The sequence below is a fragment of the Carettochelys insculpta genome, chromosome 18, assembly GCF_033958435.1.
Source record: "Carettochelys insculpta isolate YL-2023 chromosome 18, ASM3395843v1, whole genome shotgun sequence".
In the NCBI taxonomy this organism is placed as follows: Eukaryota; Metazoa; Chordata; order Testudines; family Carettochelyidae; genus Carettochelys; species Carettochelys insculpta.
The window spans coordinates 4,805,475-4,822,758 of record NC_134154.1 but is presented as its reverse complement, the minus strand read 5'-3'; the positions used below and the strand labels follow the sequence as shown (position 1 = coordinate 4,822,758).

The following is a 17,284-nucleotide window of genomic DNA, read 5'->3' as shown; positions in this document are numbered from 1 at the left end:
TGACTGTTGGGAGAGCGGGCTCTTGCGTCACCCCTGGGAAGCGCGCGCGCGCGCACGTCGGCGGGTTGGGCCCGAGGGCGGCTCCTTTCGCTTGTAGGCGCGGGGCCAAACCCCCCCCCGCCCCCAACGACCAGCCTGGCGCGCGGGAAGGAGGCGGCGGGCGCGGAGCGGCTGCGAACTAGCGTTTATTGCGCAGGGGCGGGGCGGGCGGCCTGTCAGTCAGTCAGGGGCACAGCGCGGGGTCCAGGTCCTTGTAGGCGGGGTTGTAGGGCGCCCCCGCGAAGCAGATGGCGGCCTGGCGGTCGCACTCGCAGATGAACATCTCGCATCCGTCGTTCTTGGCTGCGGGAGAAAAGGAGGCGGCGTGAGCGAGGGGGCAGCCCGGCAAGTCGCCCCGTCCCCGCACCCCCGCTGCCAGGGAAGGCTGCGGGCAGCGGAGCTCGCCGGCGGCGCCTAGGCGAGCGCATGTGGCGCGGCGCTCGGGCCCCTCAGCTAAGACGCGGGCAGAGCGGTTCGCTGCCAGGTCCCAGCGCTGCAACACCTGCAGAGGTCCCGCCCCGAGCCAGGGATAGAGGGCGAGTGGGAGGCGAAAGAGGCAGAGGCGCGTAGAACACAGAAGTGGACGGGACCTCCAGAGGTGTCAAGTCCAGTTCCCGCTCCTCATGGCAGGACCAAGCACTGACTTGACCATCGCTGACATGCGTCTGTCTAAGCTGCTCTTAAAGATCTCCAGCAATGGAGCTTCCACAACCTCCCTAGGCAGTTTATTCCAGCGCTTGACCATCCTGACAGGAAGCTTTGCCAGAAGTCCAACCCAAACCTCCCTTGTGGCAGTTTAAGCCCGTTGCTCCTTGTCCTGTCCTCAGAGGCCACGGAGAACGATTTTCTCCCTCCTCCTTGTAACCCTCTTCTAGGTACTTGAAAACTGCTATGTCCCCTCTGTCTCTTTTTCCCTAAACTAAGCAAGGCCCGTTCTTTCAGTCTTCCCTCATAGCTCATGTTCTCTAGATCATTCTTGTTCCTCTTCTGTGGACCTTCTCCAATTTCTCTACTTCTTTCTTGAAAGCTGGTGCCCAGAACTGGACACGCTACTCCAATGGAAGCCTAATAAGTGCTGAGTGCAGTGGAAGAATGATTTCCTGTGTGCTACTCTCAATACTCACGTTAATGGGTATGAGAGAGGAAGCCGTGCTAGTCTATACACTATCAAAACAAAAAGCAGTCAAGTAGCACTTTAAAGACTAGCAAAATAATTTATCAGGTGAGTTTTTGTGGGACAGACCCACTTCTTCAGACCTGAAGCTCACCTAATAAATTATTTTGCTAGTCTTTAAAGTGCTACTTGACTGCTTTTTGTTTTGTTAATGGGGATGGTGAGCCCCAGGCAGTGAGCAGAAGGGGCACTGGAGGTGACAGGGACATTATGGGCCTAGCCAGGGTGGGGCCCATGCTACAGACAGTGGAAGGAGAAAGCCCAAAAGGGAGACCAGTCTGAATATATAACCTGGTCCTTTGTGCCTGTGTGTTTTGGGTATCCGCTACCTGACAGGGAATCATGGAACTGCTTCATGCTTTCAGTTTTTCAAAGGTTGCATTAAGAGAATCATTTAAACTAATAGGAAGTTTTAAATCCTCCTAGGTGATAAGCGGGAGAGTCTGTAGCTCAAGTGCCACAGGACTTGTTTTTGAAGGTACAGACTAACTTGGCTACCCCTCTGATACTTGTAGTCCAAGTGACTGCTGGGAGGTGAAGCCAACAACCTAAAATAGTTCAATTCCTTCTCTTCACTTCCTGATCTACTCTCTTTAATTGGAAAGGCTCTCAAGGCAATTTACAGAATACTTCAACTGCATACCAGTATTGAAATGCAGCCACCCCAGGCTAAACAGCCACAGTGAAGTAGCTGTCAACAGTGGGAGAAAAGAACATTATGGGCAAGATACTAGGGTAAATCATCTCTCCTAAGAACTAAGGATGTTATAGGCTAACCGGTAACAGAGGTAGTCATGTTAGTCTGTATTTTAACAAAACAAAAAAGCAGTCATGTAGCACTTTAAAGACCAACAAAATAATTTATTAGGTGATGAGATTTTGTGGGGCAGACCCAGACAAATTGGAGGATTGGGCCAAAAGATATTTGATGAGTGTCAATAAGGAGAAGTGCAGAGTCCTGCGCTTGGGATGGAAGATTCACAAGCACTGTTACATGCTGGGGACGGACTAGCTAAGTAGCAGTGCAGCAGAAAAGGACCCGGGGATTAGAGTGGATGAGGGCCTGCATATGAGTCAGTAGTGTGCCCTTGTAGCCAAGAAGGCTAATGGCATATTGGGGTGTATTAAGAGAAGCATTTCGATTAGAGAAGTTATTATTCCCCCTCTACTTGGCACTGGTGAGGCCACATCTGGAGTATTGCATCCAGTTCTGGGCTCCCCAGTATAGAAAGGATGTGAATGCATTGGAATGGGTTCAGAGGAGGGCAAAGAAAATCATTAGGGGGCTTGAGCATATGACCTGTGAGGAGAGGCTCAGAGATCTGGGGTTATTTAGTTTGCAGAAGAGAAAACTGAGGGTCGATTTGATAGCAACCTTCAACTTCCTGAAAAGGGGCTCTAAAGAGGATGGAGAGAGACTGTTCTCAATGGTGATGGATGACAGAACAAAGTGCAATGGTCTGGAATTGGAGAGGGACAGGTGTAGGTTGGATATTAGGAAAAACTATTTCTCCAGGAGGGTGATGGAGCACTGGAATGCATGACTGAGACAGGTGGTGGAATCCCCATCCCTAGAGGTTTTTAAGTCCCGGCTTGGCATAGTCATGGCTGGGATGGTTTAGTTGGGGTTGATCCTGCTTTAGGCAGGGGGCTGGACTAGCTGACCTCCTGAGGTCCCTTCCAGCCCCAGGATTCTATGATCTGGATATATACCCAGGCTAACTGGTAAACCTCATCCTTCAGGTTTGTTGCAGTTGGCCAGAGCACCCACCATCTGCAGGAGCCCATGGGGGTAGGGTGTGCTGGGGAGGTGGGCTGAAGTGGTCTTCCTCAACCCTGCTTCCCCTCATGGTACACTGGAGCAGGGGGAAGCTGCTCCAGCTGGAGTGCCTGTGGGCAGAGCTGTTGAGGACAGGGCAGGGGTGCTCCAGCCTGGCCCAAGCAGCCCCTGCTGCACTGTGGGGCGTGAGGAGGAAGCTGGGGAGGCTTCCCCAACAACCTCCTCCTTAACTGGTTAGCCTTTTACACTCCTAATAAGAACTGACATTAAATTTTATAACTAGCAAGAAATAGGAGCTCTGTGTCTCAGACCCAGTCCTGCTATACTGAGTTCGAATCAAAGGGATTTGTCCTTTGATGTATGTTCCAGATATGGACCTGTGATCCCAGGGAGTTGAGGCCTTTTAAACCTGGACTATCCAGTGTAGGGTGTAGTTGCTACAGTGTCTCTATGGGGAAGTGTACCCACTCCTAGCAAACCCCACCTCTGCTGAAGCGGATGAGGGTGTGGTGGAGAACCTGCTTTTAGGAACCACCTTTTTGCTGAAAGAGATGCAGCCTAGCTCAAACACTGCCCCCCCTAAAAATAAAACTGGATGAAGTGAAATAACAAAGGCAGACGTACTATTACAGGTAATGGTGCTGCCTGAGCAGCTGAAGGCATACACTTCTGTGTAGGGGTTGTCCAGGAGTCCTTTACAATCTGGGTGCTGTTTGGCCTGAGAATAGCAGTGATCATGCACCTGACAGCATCTGTGAAACAATGGAGAATACATTCAAAACCATATATCCAGACTTGAGCTCAGCTGACTTGTTTTAAGGTATCTAACGAGAGTGGATTGTCTGTACAGGGCCCTAAAAAGGGCACAATAATCAGACATCAAAGCAGGACACCTCAGATAGGAAAACAGTCTGCCAGATGGGCAAAATTCACAGTCTTGGGTCAATAGCATTGCAGTGGCATTACTTGGGTACTAAGTCCCGTGACATGCTGAACTCAGATCTCCCCTAATTTTTTTCCTCTTGTCTGCTATTTAGCACCACTACAGTAAGAGCTGCTACTAAACATTCACTTCAGCACTTCAATACAGCAACCACCAGCAGAAGAGTGAAACAAGGGGACTTGGTTGGATGATACATAATCCCTAAGAATGGACACAGTAAAATACAATGCAACCCGATTTCTTGTCGCCAAATATTAGCCAGGAATAGCCTCTGAACATGTACAGGAAGGGGCTGGCAGCAAGAGCTGCGGGTACAGCTGCAAGGAGAGGGAAGGGTTTTGAGAAGGCAAAATCTCTCCCACCTGTCAAGGGCATCCACTGGTGTTCCGCTGCCTCCGAAACCACAGTAGCAGCCATAGTTATTAAAATCCAGTAGTGGGTTGCTGGTTGGGATGGTGCATTTGATCATGTCACGGAACTGCCACAAAGCCCAGGGGGTGGTAGTGGCGCTGGCCGCACCCACTGGGAAGAAAAACACAGGTTGAAGTCATACCTGAAATTAACACATGGTTGGTATTCATGTCTTAGATCTGGATCCTTTAGAGCTGAAACCCGCTCAATGACAGAGCATACAGACAGGTCTAATGGGACAATGAAATTCTTTTTTTGTGGGTTTTTGAAGTTAAAGCTCTATTGCTCCTGCCTGTCAAGAATGGGGTTCTGCACAGGCAGCTGCTGAAAGCGCATGATCCCGTTGTCCAACTGGAACTTTCCATAGCTCACCCATCTCTGCTCCCATTTGCATAGGGCAGGTTGAGTTCTTTATGCACCAAGACCTTATCTGTGCATGATAACCAGACAGACTTAAGGTGTGAGAGTGAGTGAATGATGCAGACATACCTGAAACCAGGAGAATGAGGATGAATTTCATTCCTTCAGCAAGGTATGAAAAAATGTCAATGTGATCTGCACCAGTCTCTTTATATTACAGACTTACCTTGACACAGGTGTGATAACAGGGCAGTGTTTACATTGCTGAACACAGACATCTGTCAGGGGATAAGATGACTGTGTATAGCAATGTTGCCTGAAGGTCAGCAGTTACGTTTCCAGGAGCCAAGAGGCCAGCTGCATACTCAAAGGTTTTTCTTTCTTTCTATTTTTAAACATCTAAATTTAGCTTGTTACACAACTATTATGTGAAAAATACTGGAAATAAATTTGTGATATCCATAAAATAGCCAAGTATAGCTTGTGTCAGAGAGGTAGCCATGGTAGTCTGTATCTTCAAAGACAACACGAAGTCCTGTGGCACCTTATGGGCTACCAGATATTTTTGAAGCATAAGCCTTGGTGTGTATTTGCCCACAAAAGCTTATGCTCCAAAATATCTGTTAGTGTATAAGGAGCCACAGGACTTCTTGCTGTTTTTGAAGTATAGCACGGGCAACAGCACTGCAACCTCATCAAAACACACTGCTTGAAGAACTGTTTCCAAGCCCAGACTGCATGGGGCGTCTCTCTTAAGACTAGCGCTAAAAATGGCAGTTGTGCTGGTGACACAAGCACCTATCCTCCTATGAACTAGCCTGGCATTTTCATGGCACCCCCCTCTCCCCCTTTTTTCCCCCTAGTCCTGAAGATGCACATGGGTTTTCCTGGCCTGGTCCTGTGACATTCAATACCTTGGGGGAGAACCCTACAAGTCCCCTATTCGTATATTTGTTTGTATATAATTGTGATATATGTAACGCATGCCACGTAAGGTATCAGGACAGATAATAATATGCTGAAAGTCATTTGGCAATGCATATGCATATGCAGTTTTGAGAACTGTGTTGTATGGTAATGTCTAATGCGCTGTTTCTCAAAGTGCAGTCCATCTTATACAGGTGGACTATAAGTTTGTGGCCCGGTGCCCCCCTCCCTGCAGTGGGGAGCCCACTCTGGTACTCCAGCCATGAAGCACCCCTCCTGGCAAGGCTGGAGACTAGTGCCAGCTTCCCATTACAGGGGGAGGGGAACGCCAAGCCTGGTGGGCTGGATCCATCTTGTGGGGAGAATGTTGCTGCTCCCCCATGCCCACACCCAAGGGAAGGCCAGTGCAGGAAACTGCCCACAGGTGGTTTTCTCTGCTGCTTCCATTGGCTGCTATTGTGGCCAATGGGAGCAGCAGGGGACAGGGACACAGTGGGGAATGCACAGCCAGGTAAGCACTCCCACATTCCCAGACTCTGCACCCCATCCCCCTCATGTGGCCCCTCTTCCTAGGCCTAGCTACTCTCAGCCTGTCCCTGCGCCCTCCCTCCACAGCCAGACCCCCCTCACCCCAGCCTGCTCCTGTACCCAATCTCCTGGCCAACCCACTCTTCAAGCCCTTCTCAGCCAGATCCTTCACTCCTTTCTCCTGCCAGTACCCTACCTGCTGCCCACAGCCTGCGCCCCTTTCAGGCTGCACTCCAGGGATCCTGTCACAAACAGTTCATGTGGAGGGGCTGTGTGATGCTAAGGGATGAGCAGGCTATTCTTCTGAAAACATGAAGGAGGGGCAGGGTCACTGAATGTTTGGCAAATAGTAGGAACCTGGGGAGCTGGAATATATCTTAATTTCTTAGGGAGCAAAAACAGGAAACCACCATTACAAGGAAAATATTGGTGGTAGGATGTAAACAAAGGAGAAGAGTGCAGAAAAGAACAGTCTGAGGAGCTAGTGTCAGTTACTATGCGTGCTGTTCCAGATCAGAATTCAGAAAAGATCCAGCAGGACCTTTACTGAGATGCAAACTATGAGTCGGCCCCAACAGGCAAGTGAACTCGTTGTGCAGGGGTAGCCTTTGACTGGACAGAATTCTGGCTATATCAGCATCTTGCCAACAGAAATACACTAGCCACAATTAATATGTAGGAAATTGGGAAGATTGCAGCCAAACTGTTTTGTCAAATGGCACGCTGTGCTCCCTTCCCCCATGCTGCTGGCATCAATATGGCACTTGGGATCAACTATCTCCACAGACAGCATTAAAGCTAGATGTAGTAGAGATATCTGGCCTGTAGTTAGCCAATGGAACCCACTTTGCAACACCCCTTCCAGTGGGCATTGGAAAATTACCAGCACCTTAAAACCTCCTTTCTCCTGTGCATATAAAACTCCCCAGAAATACAAATATTTCACTCTAATTCACTTTGTAGATCAGGAAACATGACTCGATGCCCCTCATTAAAACCAATCCTACCACTACAAACTTACCCAAAGGCACCTCCAATTAGAAGCGCACCAGCAGGTCTTCCTTAGGCTAGGATCCTGCTGACCCCCGGCCCCTCTGGGAACACCTGCACCCACTGCTTTTCCATCAGATACCAACAGATTGATGACAGACTTGCAAATGGACAGAATTGTTGATATCTTGATTCTAGAAATAAGCAGGTGGCCTGATACTCACACCTTTGGGAAGAAGCCATCTAACTTGAAGAGAGAGCCCAATTTATCCCTATTCAACTTCAGCAGAGCAATTCCTAGAGGTGAATTGAGCCTACAATTTCTAACTCACCCACCTGGTTATCATTTATCAGATATATTGGTTTTCCAGGGATGCATTCTGAATTGGGATGAAAGTGTCCAGTCAGTCAGCTTTCCCTCTCTAATTTTTTCCATCGGTGTGAAGAACACATTTTATTATGTGCACCAGGGTATGTGAAGACGTGTACCACCAGTAGGAATACAGCTGCTGGTTGTGGATGTTATGCTAATCAGCTGGATGGTATTTTAATCTCAGCTGGGTAGCTGCCCAAGTGCTCAACTTGCAAAGAACTTTGATCATGACTCAATTATCCAAACCTCTCCTTTACTGAAGCCAGATTTAAAACAATTCAATATCTCAGCTGCTTTAGAATCATCATTACTTTCCCCTTTTCCCCATTGACTATCTTTCCCTCTATTATTTTCACCTCTGGTTGGCACAGCTATTTTTGTGTGTCCCATGTGTATGAACAAGGCCCACATGTGGCAAGGATACAATTCAACTCTCCGAACACTTGTCTCCGGTTATTTTCAGACAACCAATCTTATTATGGGCACGTGAGCTAGTGAGCACCAGACACCAAGCAAGGAGAAATGGTATACATTTAATTCTATCACAGATGGATAGTAGATTAAAGCTATGGTCTCCATGAGTCAACCTTAATAGATGGCTGTAAGCACACAGCAACATTTGCATTATTACATGCAGACTCCATCAGGCCTCTTGGGATTATCTCCACCAGCAGAACTTTGAATAGTATTTCATTAAACTACACTACCTGTTTGTTGATTGCATTCTTCTCTCAGCAGCACTGTGGCCTGTTGTGTATTATTAAAGTGCTTTTTAGGATTCCTCAACTTTCTTTTATGCTGGCAGATTTTAATATTTCCTCCCAATGCTCTTTAAAGTGCTAGATTTCTTCATTCTTCACAATTTACTTTCTTGCCATCTAAATCACATGTACTGCTGCGTTCAGCAAATCCAAAGAACATCTCCAGGCGGGTTTCTCCCTTCCCAAAATCCAAACACCTCTATGCATGACTCCTGCGAGGTGGAGAAGAATTGTCATCTCTGTTTTAACTGATGGGAAACAGATGCTCAAAAGACAGTTAAGGGATATACCAGAGCTGACAGTTAACGTGCCAGGACTGTTGCTCCCACACTAACCACAAGGCAAGATTTCCAGCATCACCAAGCCTGGGTGAAGCCTTCCCCAAATCCAAAGCCACTCATGCACATACCATAACAGAGAAGGACCATTTTCAAATAATTTATTATGAATTTAAAACTGAAATCTGGAAAAAGGGTTACAGATGTGGAGAGAACAAACACTGGAGAGTAATAACTTACTGGCTTCAAACATAGCTTTAGTTCTTTTAAAAAAATGCCCACCCTCAAACCGGAGCCCCAGCCTCTGGGCAGCAGCAGCACCGGCTGGACAGCAAATCCCAGCCCAGTGGCAATACAGTGGGGCTGGGAATGTGTGGAAGGGGGCACAGAAGCAGCTCAGCGCATGTACCAAGAGGAAGAAAAGCACTGTCTGCAGACCCAAATCTGAAGTATACAGAATAAAAATAAACCCAATAAAATGCAGCTCTTCTTTCATTAGGAAATATTTAAAAAAACAGACATACAGACTCTTGTCTCGGTAACAAAAATTATTGCTTTGTGTTTTCAGTACTAACCCACTAAGTATCTCTCACTAAACAGAACTCTCCAAAAGTATTGCTCTGTCAGGCATGGCCCACACTGCTGGCCTCGGGACTAGCCACAAGGCAGCAAGGGAAGTGGGAAGTGGAAGGGAAGAAGAAGTCCATTTGTATGCTATAGCCCCTACCCCTGCAAAGCCTCTCACCTACTGGGAGAAGAGAAGGAATGATTTTTAAAACTTAAGATGAAGCTACATTATTTCCCTGGGAAAAGTGTTGGGCTGCATCTTAATAAAAGGCTTAATCACCCCCTTCAAACGAGGTCTTTGGTTCACTTAAAACAAATCCAGACCCAAACCTGCCCCTTAAATCCCTCCTCAAGGCAATCGCACAGCAGAGGCCACTTGTCAACAAGGGCTTGGGCAGCCTCAGGAGAAGAGACCATATAATCAAATTACAGAACAGAGGACAAATTCCCACAGATTTCAGGTCACAGAGGAAAGCAAATGGGAAGCTGTTATTCTAGAATTCATATGATCCCTGAGAAGCCCTTTCACTCACTCTTCCCCCATAAATCACCACCCCCAGTGCTTTTTTCTCCCTACTTGAAGACTTACCCCACCCAACGCTGTGCCCTTCAGAGAACAACTACCCCAACATCCCACCCCCTTGACAAAGAGCCCTTCCCAATACCCTGCCCCCTTGAGATGATCCTCTTCCCCAGACCACCTTGACACAAGCGATACTACTTGGAGAGTCAACCCTTTCAAAGAAATGAAGACCAGCAGAGGCAGTAAAGCACTTTGCTTAGCCAAACCAAGATGCTGGCACTTAGGGAGTCCAGTGGTGGAGTCTGTACATTAAGTGACTGGAAGCAGCTTTAACCTGCTCAGCAAAATAGCTGATGGCTGGTAAGTTTCATTCCCCAAGCCCCCTGCTTCATAACAGAGGTCTTAAAATCTTACAGTAAAAGGTGTACAAAAAAGAAAGGAGTCCTGTCAGGATTCTGCTGGACAATATTGCTCACACTGAGGTGCCAGGTTCAAGAACCTGGAGCTGCTCCTTGGAATCAGGCTGCAGCCAACTTCACCTCTCGATATTTACATATTATACACTAGGAAAAAGAAAACCCCACGTAAAACTAAATCTAGGAAAACAAAAATACTTTCCACTGTAAGGGTAGCGTTTTTACTTAGCAAAATATACATTTGTTTTGTTGTGAAGCAATGTCCCGCCTTTTCAGATTCTTGGTGCGTCACCCATTTGAAAGCTTCACATTTACAAAACAGAAACAATTAAAAATGGTTTCTTTAAAAAAAAAATTATAATAAAATGCATCAGTTCTGCTCAGCCTTCTCTCTCTCTGCGTCTCTCTCCCCTTCAGAACTGAATTCACATCACAAACTGTCCTTTAAAAATGTTGACGACAACAACAGAGTTGAAAAGATTCAAAACAATTTCAAAGCCAAATAAAAATACACGTCATTAAAAACTACCTAACACAATCACAAAAAGCCAATTCATAAAATGTGTCTACTAGCTCAGGAAAGAGCAAACATTGAAAAGGAGGGTCACCCCCCCCAAAAAAAAATAAAGATAAAAAAATAAAATAAAAAATAAAACTACCAGCTAATAAAATAAATAAAGAAGAATCAGTGGGCCAGGGAAGGGAGAAGCGTAAACCATTGGTCGTTAGTAAGAAAGCGAGATGACCTCCGTAGGTTCAGTCCAGTGTGGTCTGTTCAATGGGAGAGATCAGGTCAGGTCAGCAGGAGCCTGGCAGCCAGCCGGCAGTGTGCAGTTTTATTCAGTAAAAAGGAAACCTTGGCTCATCCCCCAAGGTTAACCAGATCCTCCAGCCCGCCGTCCTGGGTTAGGTCACTGGGGAATCTGCAGGAGACCAGCAGAGGTAAAGGGGTAGGGGGGGTAAAAGGAGAGAAACCAACAAAAACTAACCACTTCTCTGTATTTTTTTATTTTGTCTTCTCTGATAGCAACAGGGGGATTTGTGCTGGCACCCTGGGAGCAGCAGGAAGATCACCCCAGACTGGCAATGCAGTGGGGCACAATGCAACTGCCCATATTGTTACCATGAAGGTGTGGGCCCAAGGAAGTGGCAGCGTGGCTTCTTGGGTCAAAGAGCAGTGCATGCTAAGACCTGCAGGCTCCCTGCATCACACTTCTGTATCAAAGACTGGGATAATCACATGCTGCAGAGGCAAATACACCTTTTCCCTGGTGGCTGAAATGAACAGGGCAGCTGCTACATTTCTCTTGTTAACTTACCAAACTCCTGCCACATCTGAGGTGTGCCCTGGACCCTCCAGCAACCCCGCCTCAACCCCCACCTAAGGAACATGGCTGGAATGACATGTCAGGTTTTCCCTCTCCTCTCTGGATGCAGAAGCCTCTGTTCTCCACTCTGCCCGCTGCCATGGAGAGGACACACCACTCCAGAGAGGCAGCACTCTCGGCACCAGTGAGATTTGCAGAGTTAGCTGCATGCAGGGTAGTGCAAAGAAGGTGGGGAGGGGCCTATCTGTCCCGAGTGCCAGTGCAAGGGCTCAGGTTGCCTTAGGAATCTGGCCACCCGTACATGTCTATTTCCTGAATCTGTCAATTCCCCCTTTTCTACCAGGTCTCTTTACTATGCCCTCCATTCCCCCCCACAACACCACACCCTGTGCTCCCACTTCTCCCTGCCATCACTGGGCCACAGCCCCTTATTCTTCTGGCCTCGGTGACCTGGATGAGCTTCTCTTCAGAGCTAACTGGCCAAAGAGGTCGCTGTAGCACAACACCATTTCCTTTCCCTTCCTGCACACATTCAGGGGATGCCTCTGCAGCACTTCAAGCCTGGGGAGCAGAAGTCTGGAACAATGAGTTAGAACCTGGGTCACTGGCTGGACAGCACAGACTGCAGCTTCTCACCTGGCCTCCTTGCCCTCCTCTTCGGAGAAAGGCCCCAAATGCCAGCCTGACCAACAGGAAACTCAGTGAATAAAATTCCCTCCTTTTCAGGCTGAGGAAAGGCCAATTCCATAGCTTCACTCCTGTCACCCCCTCCTCCTGTGCCCTTCCATTCTGACATCTTACCTCCTGCCTCCTTGGTTGCTAGCTTCAGTGGTACCCATTGGTAAAAGCCGTTGCAATCAAGGGACCCTACCAAGAAAAGAATTCAGATCATCCGATTAGACAATCAAAGGAAAAGGGTTCAGTCCATGAGTGTGATTTGTCCAAACTTCCCTCCCTACACAGGAATGCATTGGGATGTCAGTGACACAGCTCCCTGAATGTCCTATTCCAAAGCACACTGTGACCCCCTCTAGATAGCTGACTGCAATCAATTAGCCCACAAGCCACAGTGGCGAGGACTCTCAGCACCCTGAGATTTACAGGGAGTGATACAGCCCTCATACTGTCTCCCACTCAGAGACATGCAGTCACCAGACCTTCCCTTCGGACCTACCCAGTATTTCCCAGCAGAGTCATATGGAATCCCCCGTCCTCACCCAGCTGTAGCCACACACATTAGAGAAGCTGTTGTCTATTAGCAGATACTTGTTCTGCACTCGCCCCCTCCCTTCCCTGCCATCTACTATCCCTGGGCACCCTTGGGAGCTGTGCATTTCATTCTGACAGTGAGAATGACTGTGGTCTCTCTGAACACTTGGAGGGGTCAGTTCAGTCATGGCCCTGGTGCTGGCAAAGCTGTTTCCATGGCTCATGAGTCTCATCTGTGAGGTGCCAGTTCCAGATGCTCAGGGGAACCTAGCTGACCTGTCAGGCTTTGATCAGGGAGAGGTAATAGGCCCTTGGGTGGCTTGGGCCAGTTCTGTGGAGGGCCTGGAAGACTGGAACCATGATCTAGCACTTGATTTGGTGTTCAGTGGGGAACCAGCATCGAGAGCAGAGCTCTGGGGTGATATACATGCAGCAGCCTGTTCTGTAAGCTAGGCAGGCTGCTGCATTAGGAACCAGTCGGGGTCCTTTTAAACTCAGTGTTTTTATGCCTAGGAACAGTATATTGCAGTTACCAAACTTTGAGGTTGCCTCCAGCCATTACCATTTGGATATTCATAGTTTTAGAGATCACCATCCCAATTTCACGAGTGACACACACCCCACCTCCTTCTACCCCCAGCTTCAACAGCTGGCACGAAACACTCACCCCTAGGCTGTGGCCAAAGCCTGTACTTGGAGCTGGACTTGCAGCACTGATGTAACTGCTGACTCCTGAGTCCTGATTGGCTGCCCCGTAAAGCTCTGCCATTGGCCCAGGACTGGTAGTGCCCAGAAACCCACCAGTGCGGCTCGGAGTAGACCCTAAAGGAGGAAACAAAACTATATGGTGAAGATCCCAAAAATGCAACCCCGTCCCACCCCCCTCCCGTAGCCCAGTGCAAACCTCAGCCAGGTTGCTTCACCGGGTGGGAAAGTGGCAGTTACCTGTCCCTCGCACTACAGCTGCTGCAGCTGCGGCTGCTGCCATCGGTCCATACGCAGTAAGGGGAATTGCTGAAAGAGAAGGAACAGGCACCTCATAGGGGCACCAGAGCAGCTCCCTGAGCAGACATCTTCATTTCCCTCTACAAAACACAGCTGCTGAAAGGTACATTAGTGTGGCCTATGTCACCTCCTGCACTGGGGATGGATAAGTAGGACGAGCACACAAACCTGCACTTACAAGACCATTTTCATTTAGCAAAGCCTTTCTGCAACTGAGCTGACCAATTCCACACCCAAGAAACTTTCCGTTCAGAGCTGAAACACAGCGACATTGTTAAGCTGCAACTCCCCATGCCAGCTCAGGGCAGGAAGTGACTGAGAATCCCACAGCCAGTTGAACCAGCATGGGGAATTCTGGCTGGCAGTTGGCATTTGGCTCCAAGGCTAAAGGTTACCACCAACTCGGGACTTTTGATGTCCAGAGAATCAGCAGCTTGGTTTGATATCCAAATTCAATGTTCATCGTCCTTTAGTCATGCTGGGGCATAGCACCCTCCCATGGCATTTTTCAACAATGGTTCAATAGTGTTGCAACCTTCTCCGCCACGGCTCTCCCTCTGCTTAGATACATGATCCTCTCTATGCTTCCAGCTCTGCTGCTATTGCACCTGCTCCCCAGCCCACTTTAAGAATGCTCAGCATGTGCCTGGGAGCGCAGAAGCCAGAAGAGGCATAATTAAAACTGGATGCCCTATTTGTAGCAAATGTAGTCCACGGTTCTACTGCCATGAGTGCCCAGTCCTGAGGCCACAAGGCAACTACCCAATACTGTTCCTGCTGCTCCCAACATGACACAGTCCCTGTTTTAAGCTATAACGCAAAATTCACTGTGATTCTGTTTAGAGCAGTGTAAAAAGAGGTCAGACCAAATCAATTGAGTTAGAGGGCTGACATCCAGATTAGCTCAGGAGGAAATGTTTGGTAGCAGGCTCCGTCTGGTTTCAAGTGTCCAGAACATCAGAGTTTAGATTTAGGTTAGGAGTTTATCGTCAGTTTTCAGCAAGCATAAGCACAGAGCTGCTGGTATTTTTCTCCCAAAGATGCTGTGGCGAGTAAAGGTTGGTCACATCCATCTCCCTGTCCCAGGGCTGCTCCGAGAAGTTAACAAGTATCTGAGTTAATCAATCTTGACTACACTAACTAAGAGGGGAGGCCAGTTTTGCTCAGAAAGAATCCAATTTTCTTTTTTAGGAAAAAATACGGTCCTATAGTTTATACAGTTCAAAACCAGACTTCTGACTTGCCTCAAAAGCACCCGCCTTGTCAGCTCTTTGACACAGCAGCTGCACCTGAGTACCACCCTTCTAGCTTCAGTGCCACACAATATAGCCCCTGCTGAAGGTTTCCATTAATAGAGCCCCGTTTAGCCAAAAGGTTCCTGAAGTGCTTCACAACCTACTGGTCTGGTCCTACAAGCTGCTGAACGGTCTCAGTTCCCACAGAGGTCTCGGCAGGAGCTGTGGGAGCACACATCTGGCTGGCCCAAGATATGCACATGAATCTGAACCTACCACTGACACACTGCCTTAACAGCACCCAGCAGGGGAGGGAGGAATGCCACTATCTCCATCTGAAACTCGGGGGCGGGGGGCACCTAGGGACAGAGGCTGTGTTTACCCAATATAGCAGTTATCCAGGACTCCAGAATTAACAGTTCACTGCTGGGAAAGGTACCAGTGTCTCTGTATTAAGCACTAGTGAGCTGGACTTAACTTTGTGCTCCACCAGCAGCACCATGGCCCCTTGCAACCTGCTGGGGCACTAGTCCCATGTGGGCTTAGAAGGAAGAGCACTACTGACTAAGTTATCAACTCTTACCTTGCAACACCCACTTCAATCTGGGAAATACAGATCTACTCCAACCCTGCTCCATTTGAGAAGTGACAGGATCACAGCCACAGGGGGAATTTCAGAGGTGTATTCAAATGATATATGTGGCTCCAGCGGATGGCTTTATGAACTTAACCCTCCCCACCGCCCTTTGAGTAATTTGTTTTAGCAACCTCAGCTTTCTTTGACAGACACATGCTACAAGGGTCAGGGTTATCCTGAGCCACTGGAAAACTCCCCTTCCCATCCTCCCCAAACCCACTGTAGCTAGCAACACTTCCAGAGATTAAGCTCATTGCAGAAGTCTGCATCCTCACTACAGACAAATCCAGTCCTTGAAGAAACAGATGGAGTTAAAGCAGCGTCAAAGTGAAAGGGGATAACATAGAGGGAATAGGAGGCCAGCCTACTGCTAGACAAAGCTACTTTTCTAAGACAAATACTATGCATTCTAGAGAGCTTGGGAAAACATGGCCATGGAAGGAAAATGCTACGGAAAAAGTGGCATGAAGAACAGATGCTACACAAACTCAGAGGCCTGGGGCACTGGGAGAGAAAGCAGGTGTTTGTACTTTGGGAAAACAGACTCCAGACCAGTTCCTGCAGAACCTGCCCCCACGCCACACACAAACACTTCTCTTACACCTTGCTCAACAACCACTACTGATGAGCGCAGCTGAGAGCTCCACGACACTCAGTGGTCCTATCCCATCTCCTGCCTGGAGAGCCTAGGGCCTAAGTAGCTGTGAACTTCACCAGGCCCAGTGCTGAAATATTATTCCCTATGCTTACTCCCAGGATCAAAGCAGCTGTGAGCTCCCCCAGCTCCAGTGCCCTGGGATTAGAGTTGTGGAGTTCTTAGAACTCACCTTGCGAGCAAGAAGTTTGCGTACATGATTCAGAGACTAACACCTGGCTAAAGAGCAATTATGGGATCGGGAACAGCAGCAGCTCAGTAGCCAGAGAATCTGGGGATTCCAGCCCACTTGCCCTCATCATCTATGACCTGCAGGTCACGTCTGCTCCTATGCGACAGGAGTGGTTATACCCTTCTCCACCCCTCGCCCCCAGCCCCTGCTTTTGATGTAGCTCGTGCAGATGGAAGAGGAAATGAGGAATGTTTCCAGTCTCACTGCGCCAAGCTACGGGGCAGCGACGCCACTGGAATAACCCAAAGCCCCTTCTCCCCTTCCAGCTTGTGAGTTTTAGGAAATCAGTGGGACTGACCTGTGAGCTCAGGGAGGACGGGGGCACTCGGGAGAGGGGTCCGCTCTACACGGAACTCTAAAAATGAAATGTAAAACAACTTAGGCACTTGTACAAATGCCCCTGAGGGGGCTCTGGCAGAGAGACAGTAATGCTGGGCCTTTCTGAATAGAACCCAAGGCCTGACAGAGTTGGAGGAAATCACTGCAGCAGCCAGCCTTTGACTCCTTATTTTAAATGAATTTTAAGCTGGTGAAAGGTGCTGGATTGACAGCGCTGGAGACTGACAGCTTCTGCTTCCCCCCAGAAAAGGAACAGCACATGCAGGGGAAGTGGAAACTTTCCTTACCCTGCCCAGCCCATGTGCCTTAACACTGCCCTGGTGGGACCATCTCTAGGACTGAAAGGGAAGTTGTCTCTTCGGCTCAGCCACTTCTTGGTCTCTCAGCTGGGACTGCCAGTTGAGCTGGTGGTGACTGTGACATAAACACCTGGTTCACTGGTACTGGGACACAGTGACTGGGTCCACACAGACTCCCAGACAGCAATCTTCAGTCACTGCCAATGTAGGCTGGATTCAGAGTGGCAGACTTAGGGTAAACGCCGCCACAGCCTGTTGCCAATCCCCTAATATCA

General features: G+C 48.5%; 2 protein-coding genes across 6 annotated transcripts in view; both read right to left on the bottom strand.

The window, feature by feature from the left end:
* Positions 1–192: 192 nt before the first annotated feature.
* On the bottom strand, positions 193–4,867 carry PLA2G1B (phospholipase A2 group IB). Its single transcript, XM_075012335.1, has 4 exons — positions 4,837–4,867; positions 4,299–4,458; positions 3,618–3,745; positions 193–342 (listed from the first exon to the last, which is right to left on the bottom strand). Exons 1-4 carry the CDS (start codon positions 4,865–4,867, stop codon positions 224–226), a joined length of 438 nt encoding a protein of 145 aa, XP_074868436.1. The 3' UTR covers positions 193–223.
* A 4,482-nt stretch (positions 4,868–9,349) lies between these two features.
* The window catches only part of MSI1 (musashi RNA binding protein 1), a 37,384-nt gene continuing 29,449 nt past the window's right edge, over positions 9,350–17,284 (bottom strand). For 3 of the 5 annotated variants that reach the window (XM_075012333.1, XM_075012329.1, XM_075012331.1), the window contains 5 exons: positions 16,670–16,726; positions 13,553–13,621; positions 13,275–13,447; positions 12,200–12,265; positions 9,350–10,993 (listed from right to left, as the gene is read on the bottom strand). In XM_075012333.1, coding sequence (XP_074868434.1) covers positions 12,224–12,265; positions 13,275–13,447; positions 13,553–13,621; positions 16,670–16,726 — 341 coding nt within the window. In that variant the 3' untranslated portion in view covers positions 9,350–10,993; positions 12,200–12,223. The remainder of the gene's footprint in view (positions 10,994–12,199; positions 12,266–13,274; positions 13,448–13,552; positions 13,622–16,669; positions 16,727–17,284) is intronic. The other 2 variants (XM_075012330.1, XM_075012332.1) reach the window with 1 other exon arrangement.

What these genes read in the sequence shown, in the direction of transcription:
- PLA2G1B (XM_075012335.1), bottom strand. Translation starts at nt 4,867, where the DNA reads ATGAAATTCATCCTCATTCTCCTGGTTTCAG. An exon ending in CCTCATTCTCCTGGTTTCAG is followed by an intron (nt 4,459 to 4,836) that starts GTATGTCTGCAT and finishes TTTTCTTCCCAG; the next exon opens with TGGGTGCGGCCAGCGCCACT. An exon ending in CAGCACCATTACCTGTAATA is followed by an intron (nt 343 to 3,617) that starts GTACGTCTGCCT and finishes TTTCTCCCGCAG; the next exon opens with CCAAGAACGACGGATGCGAG.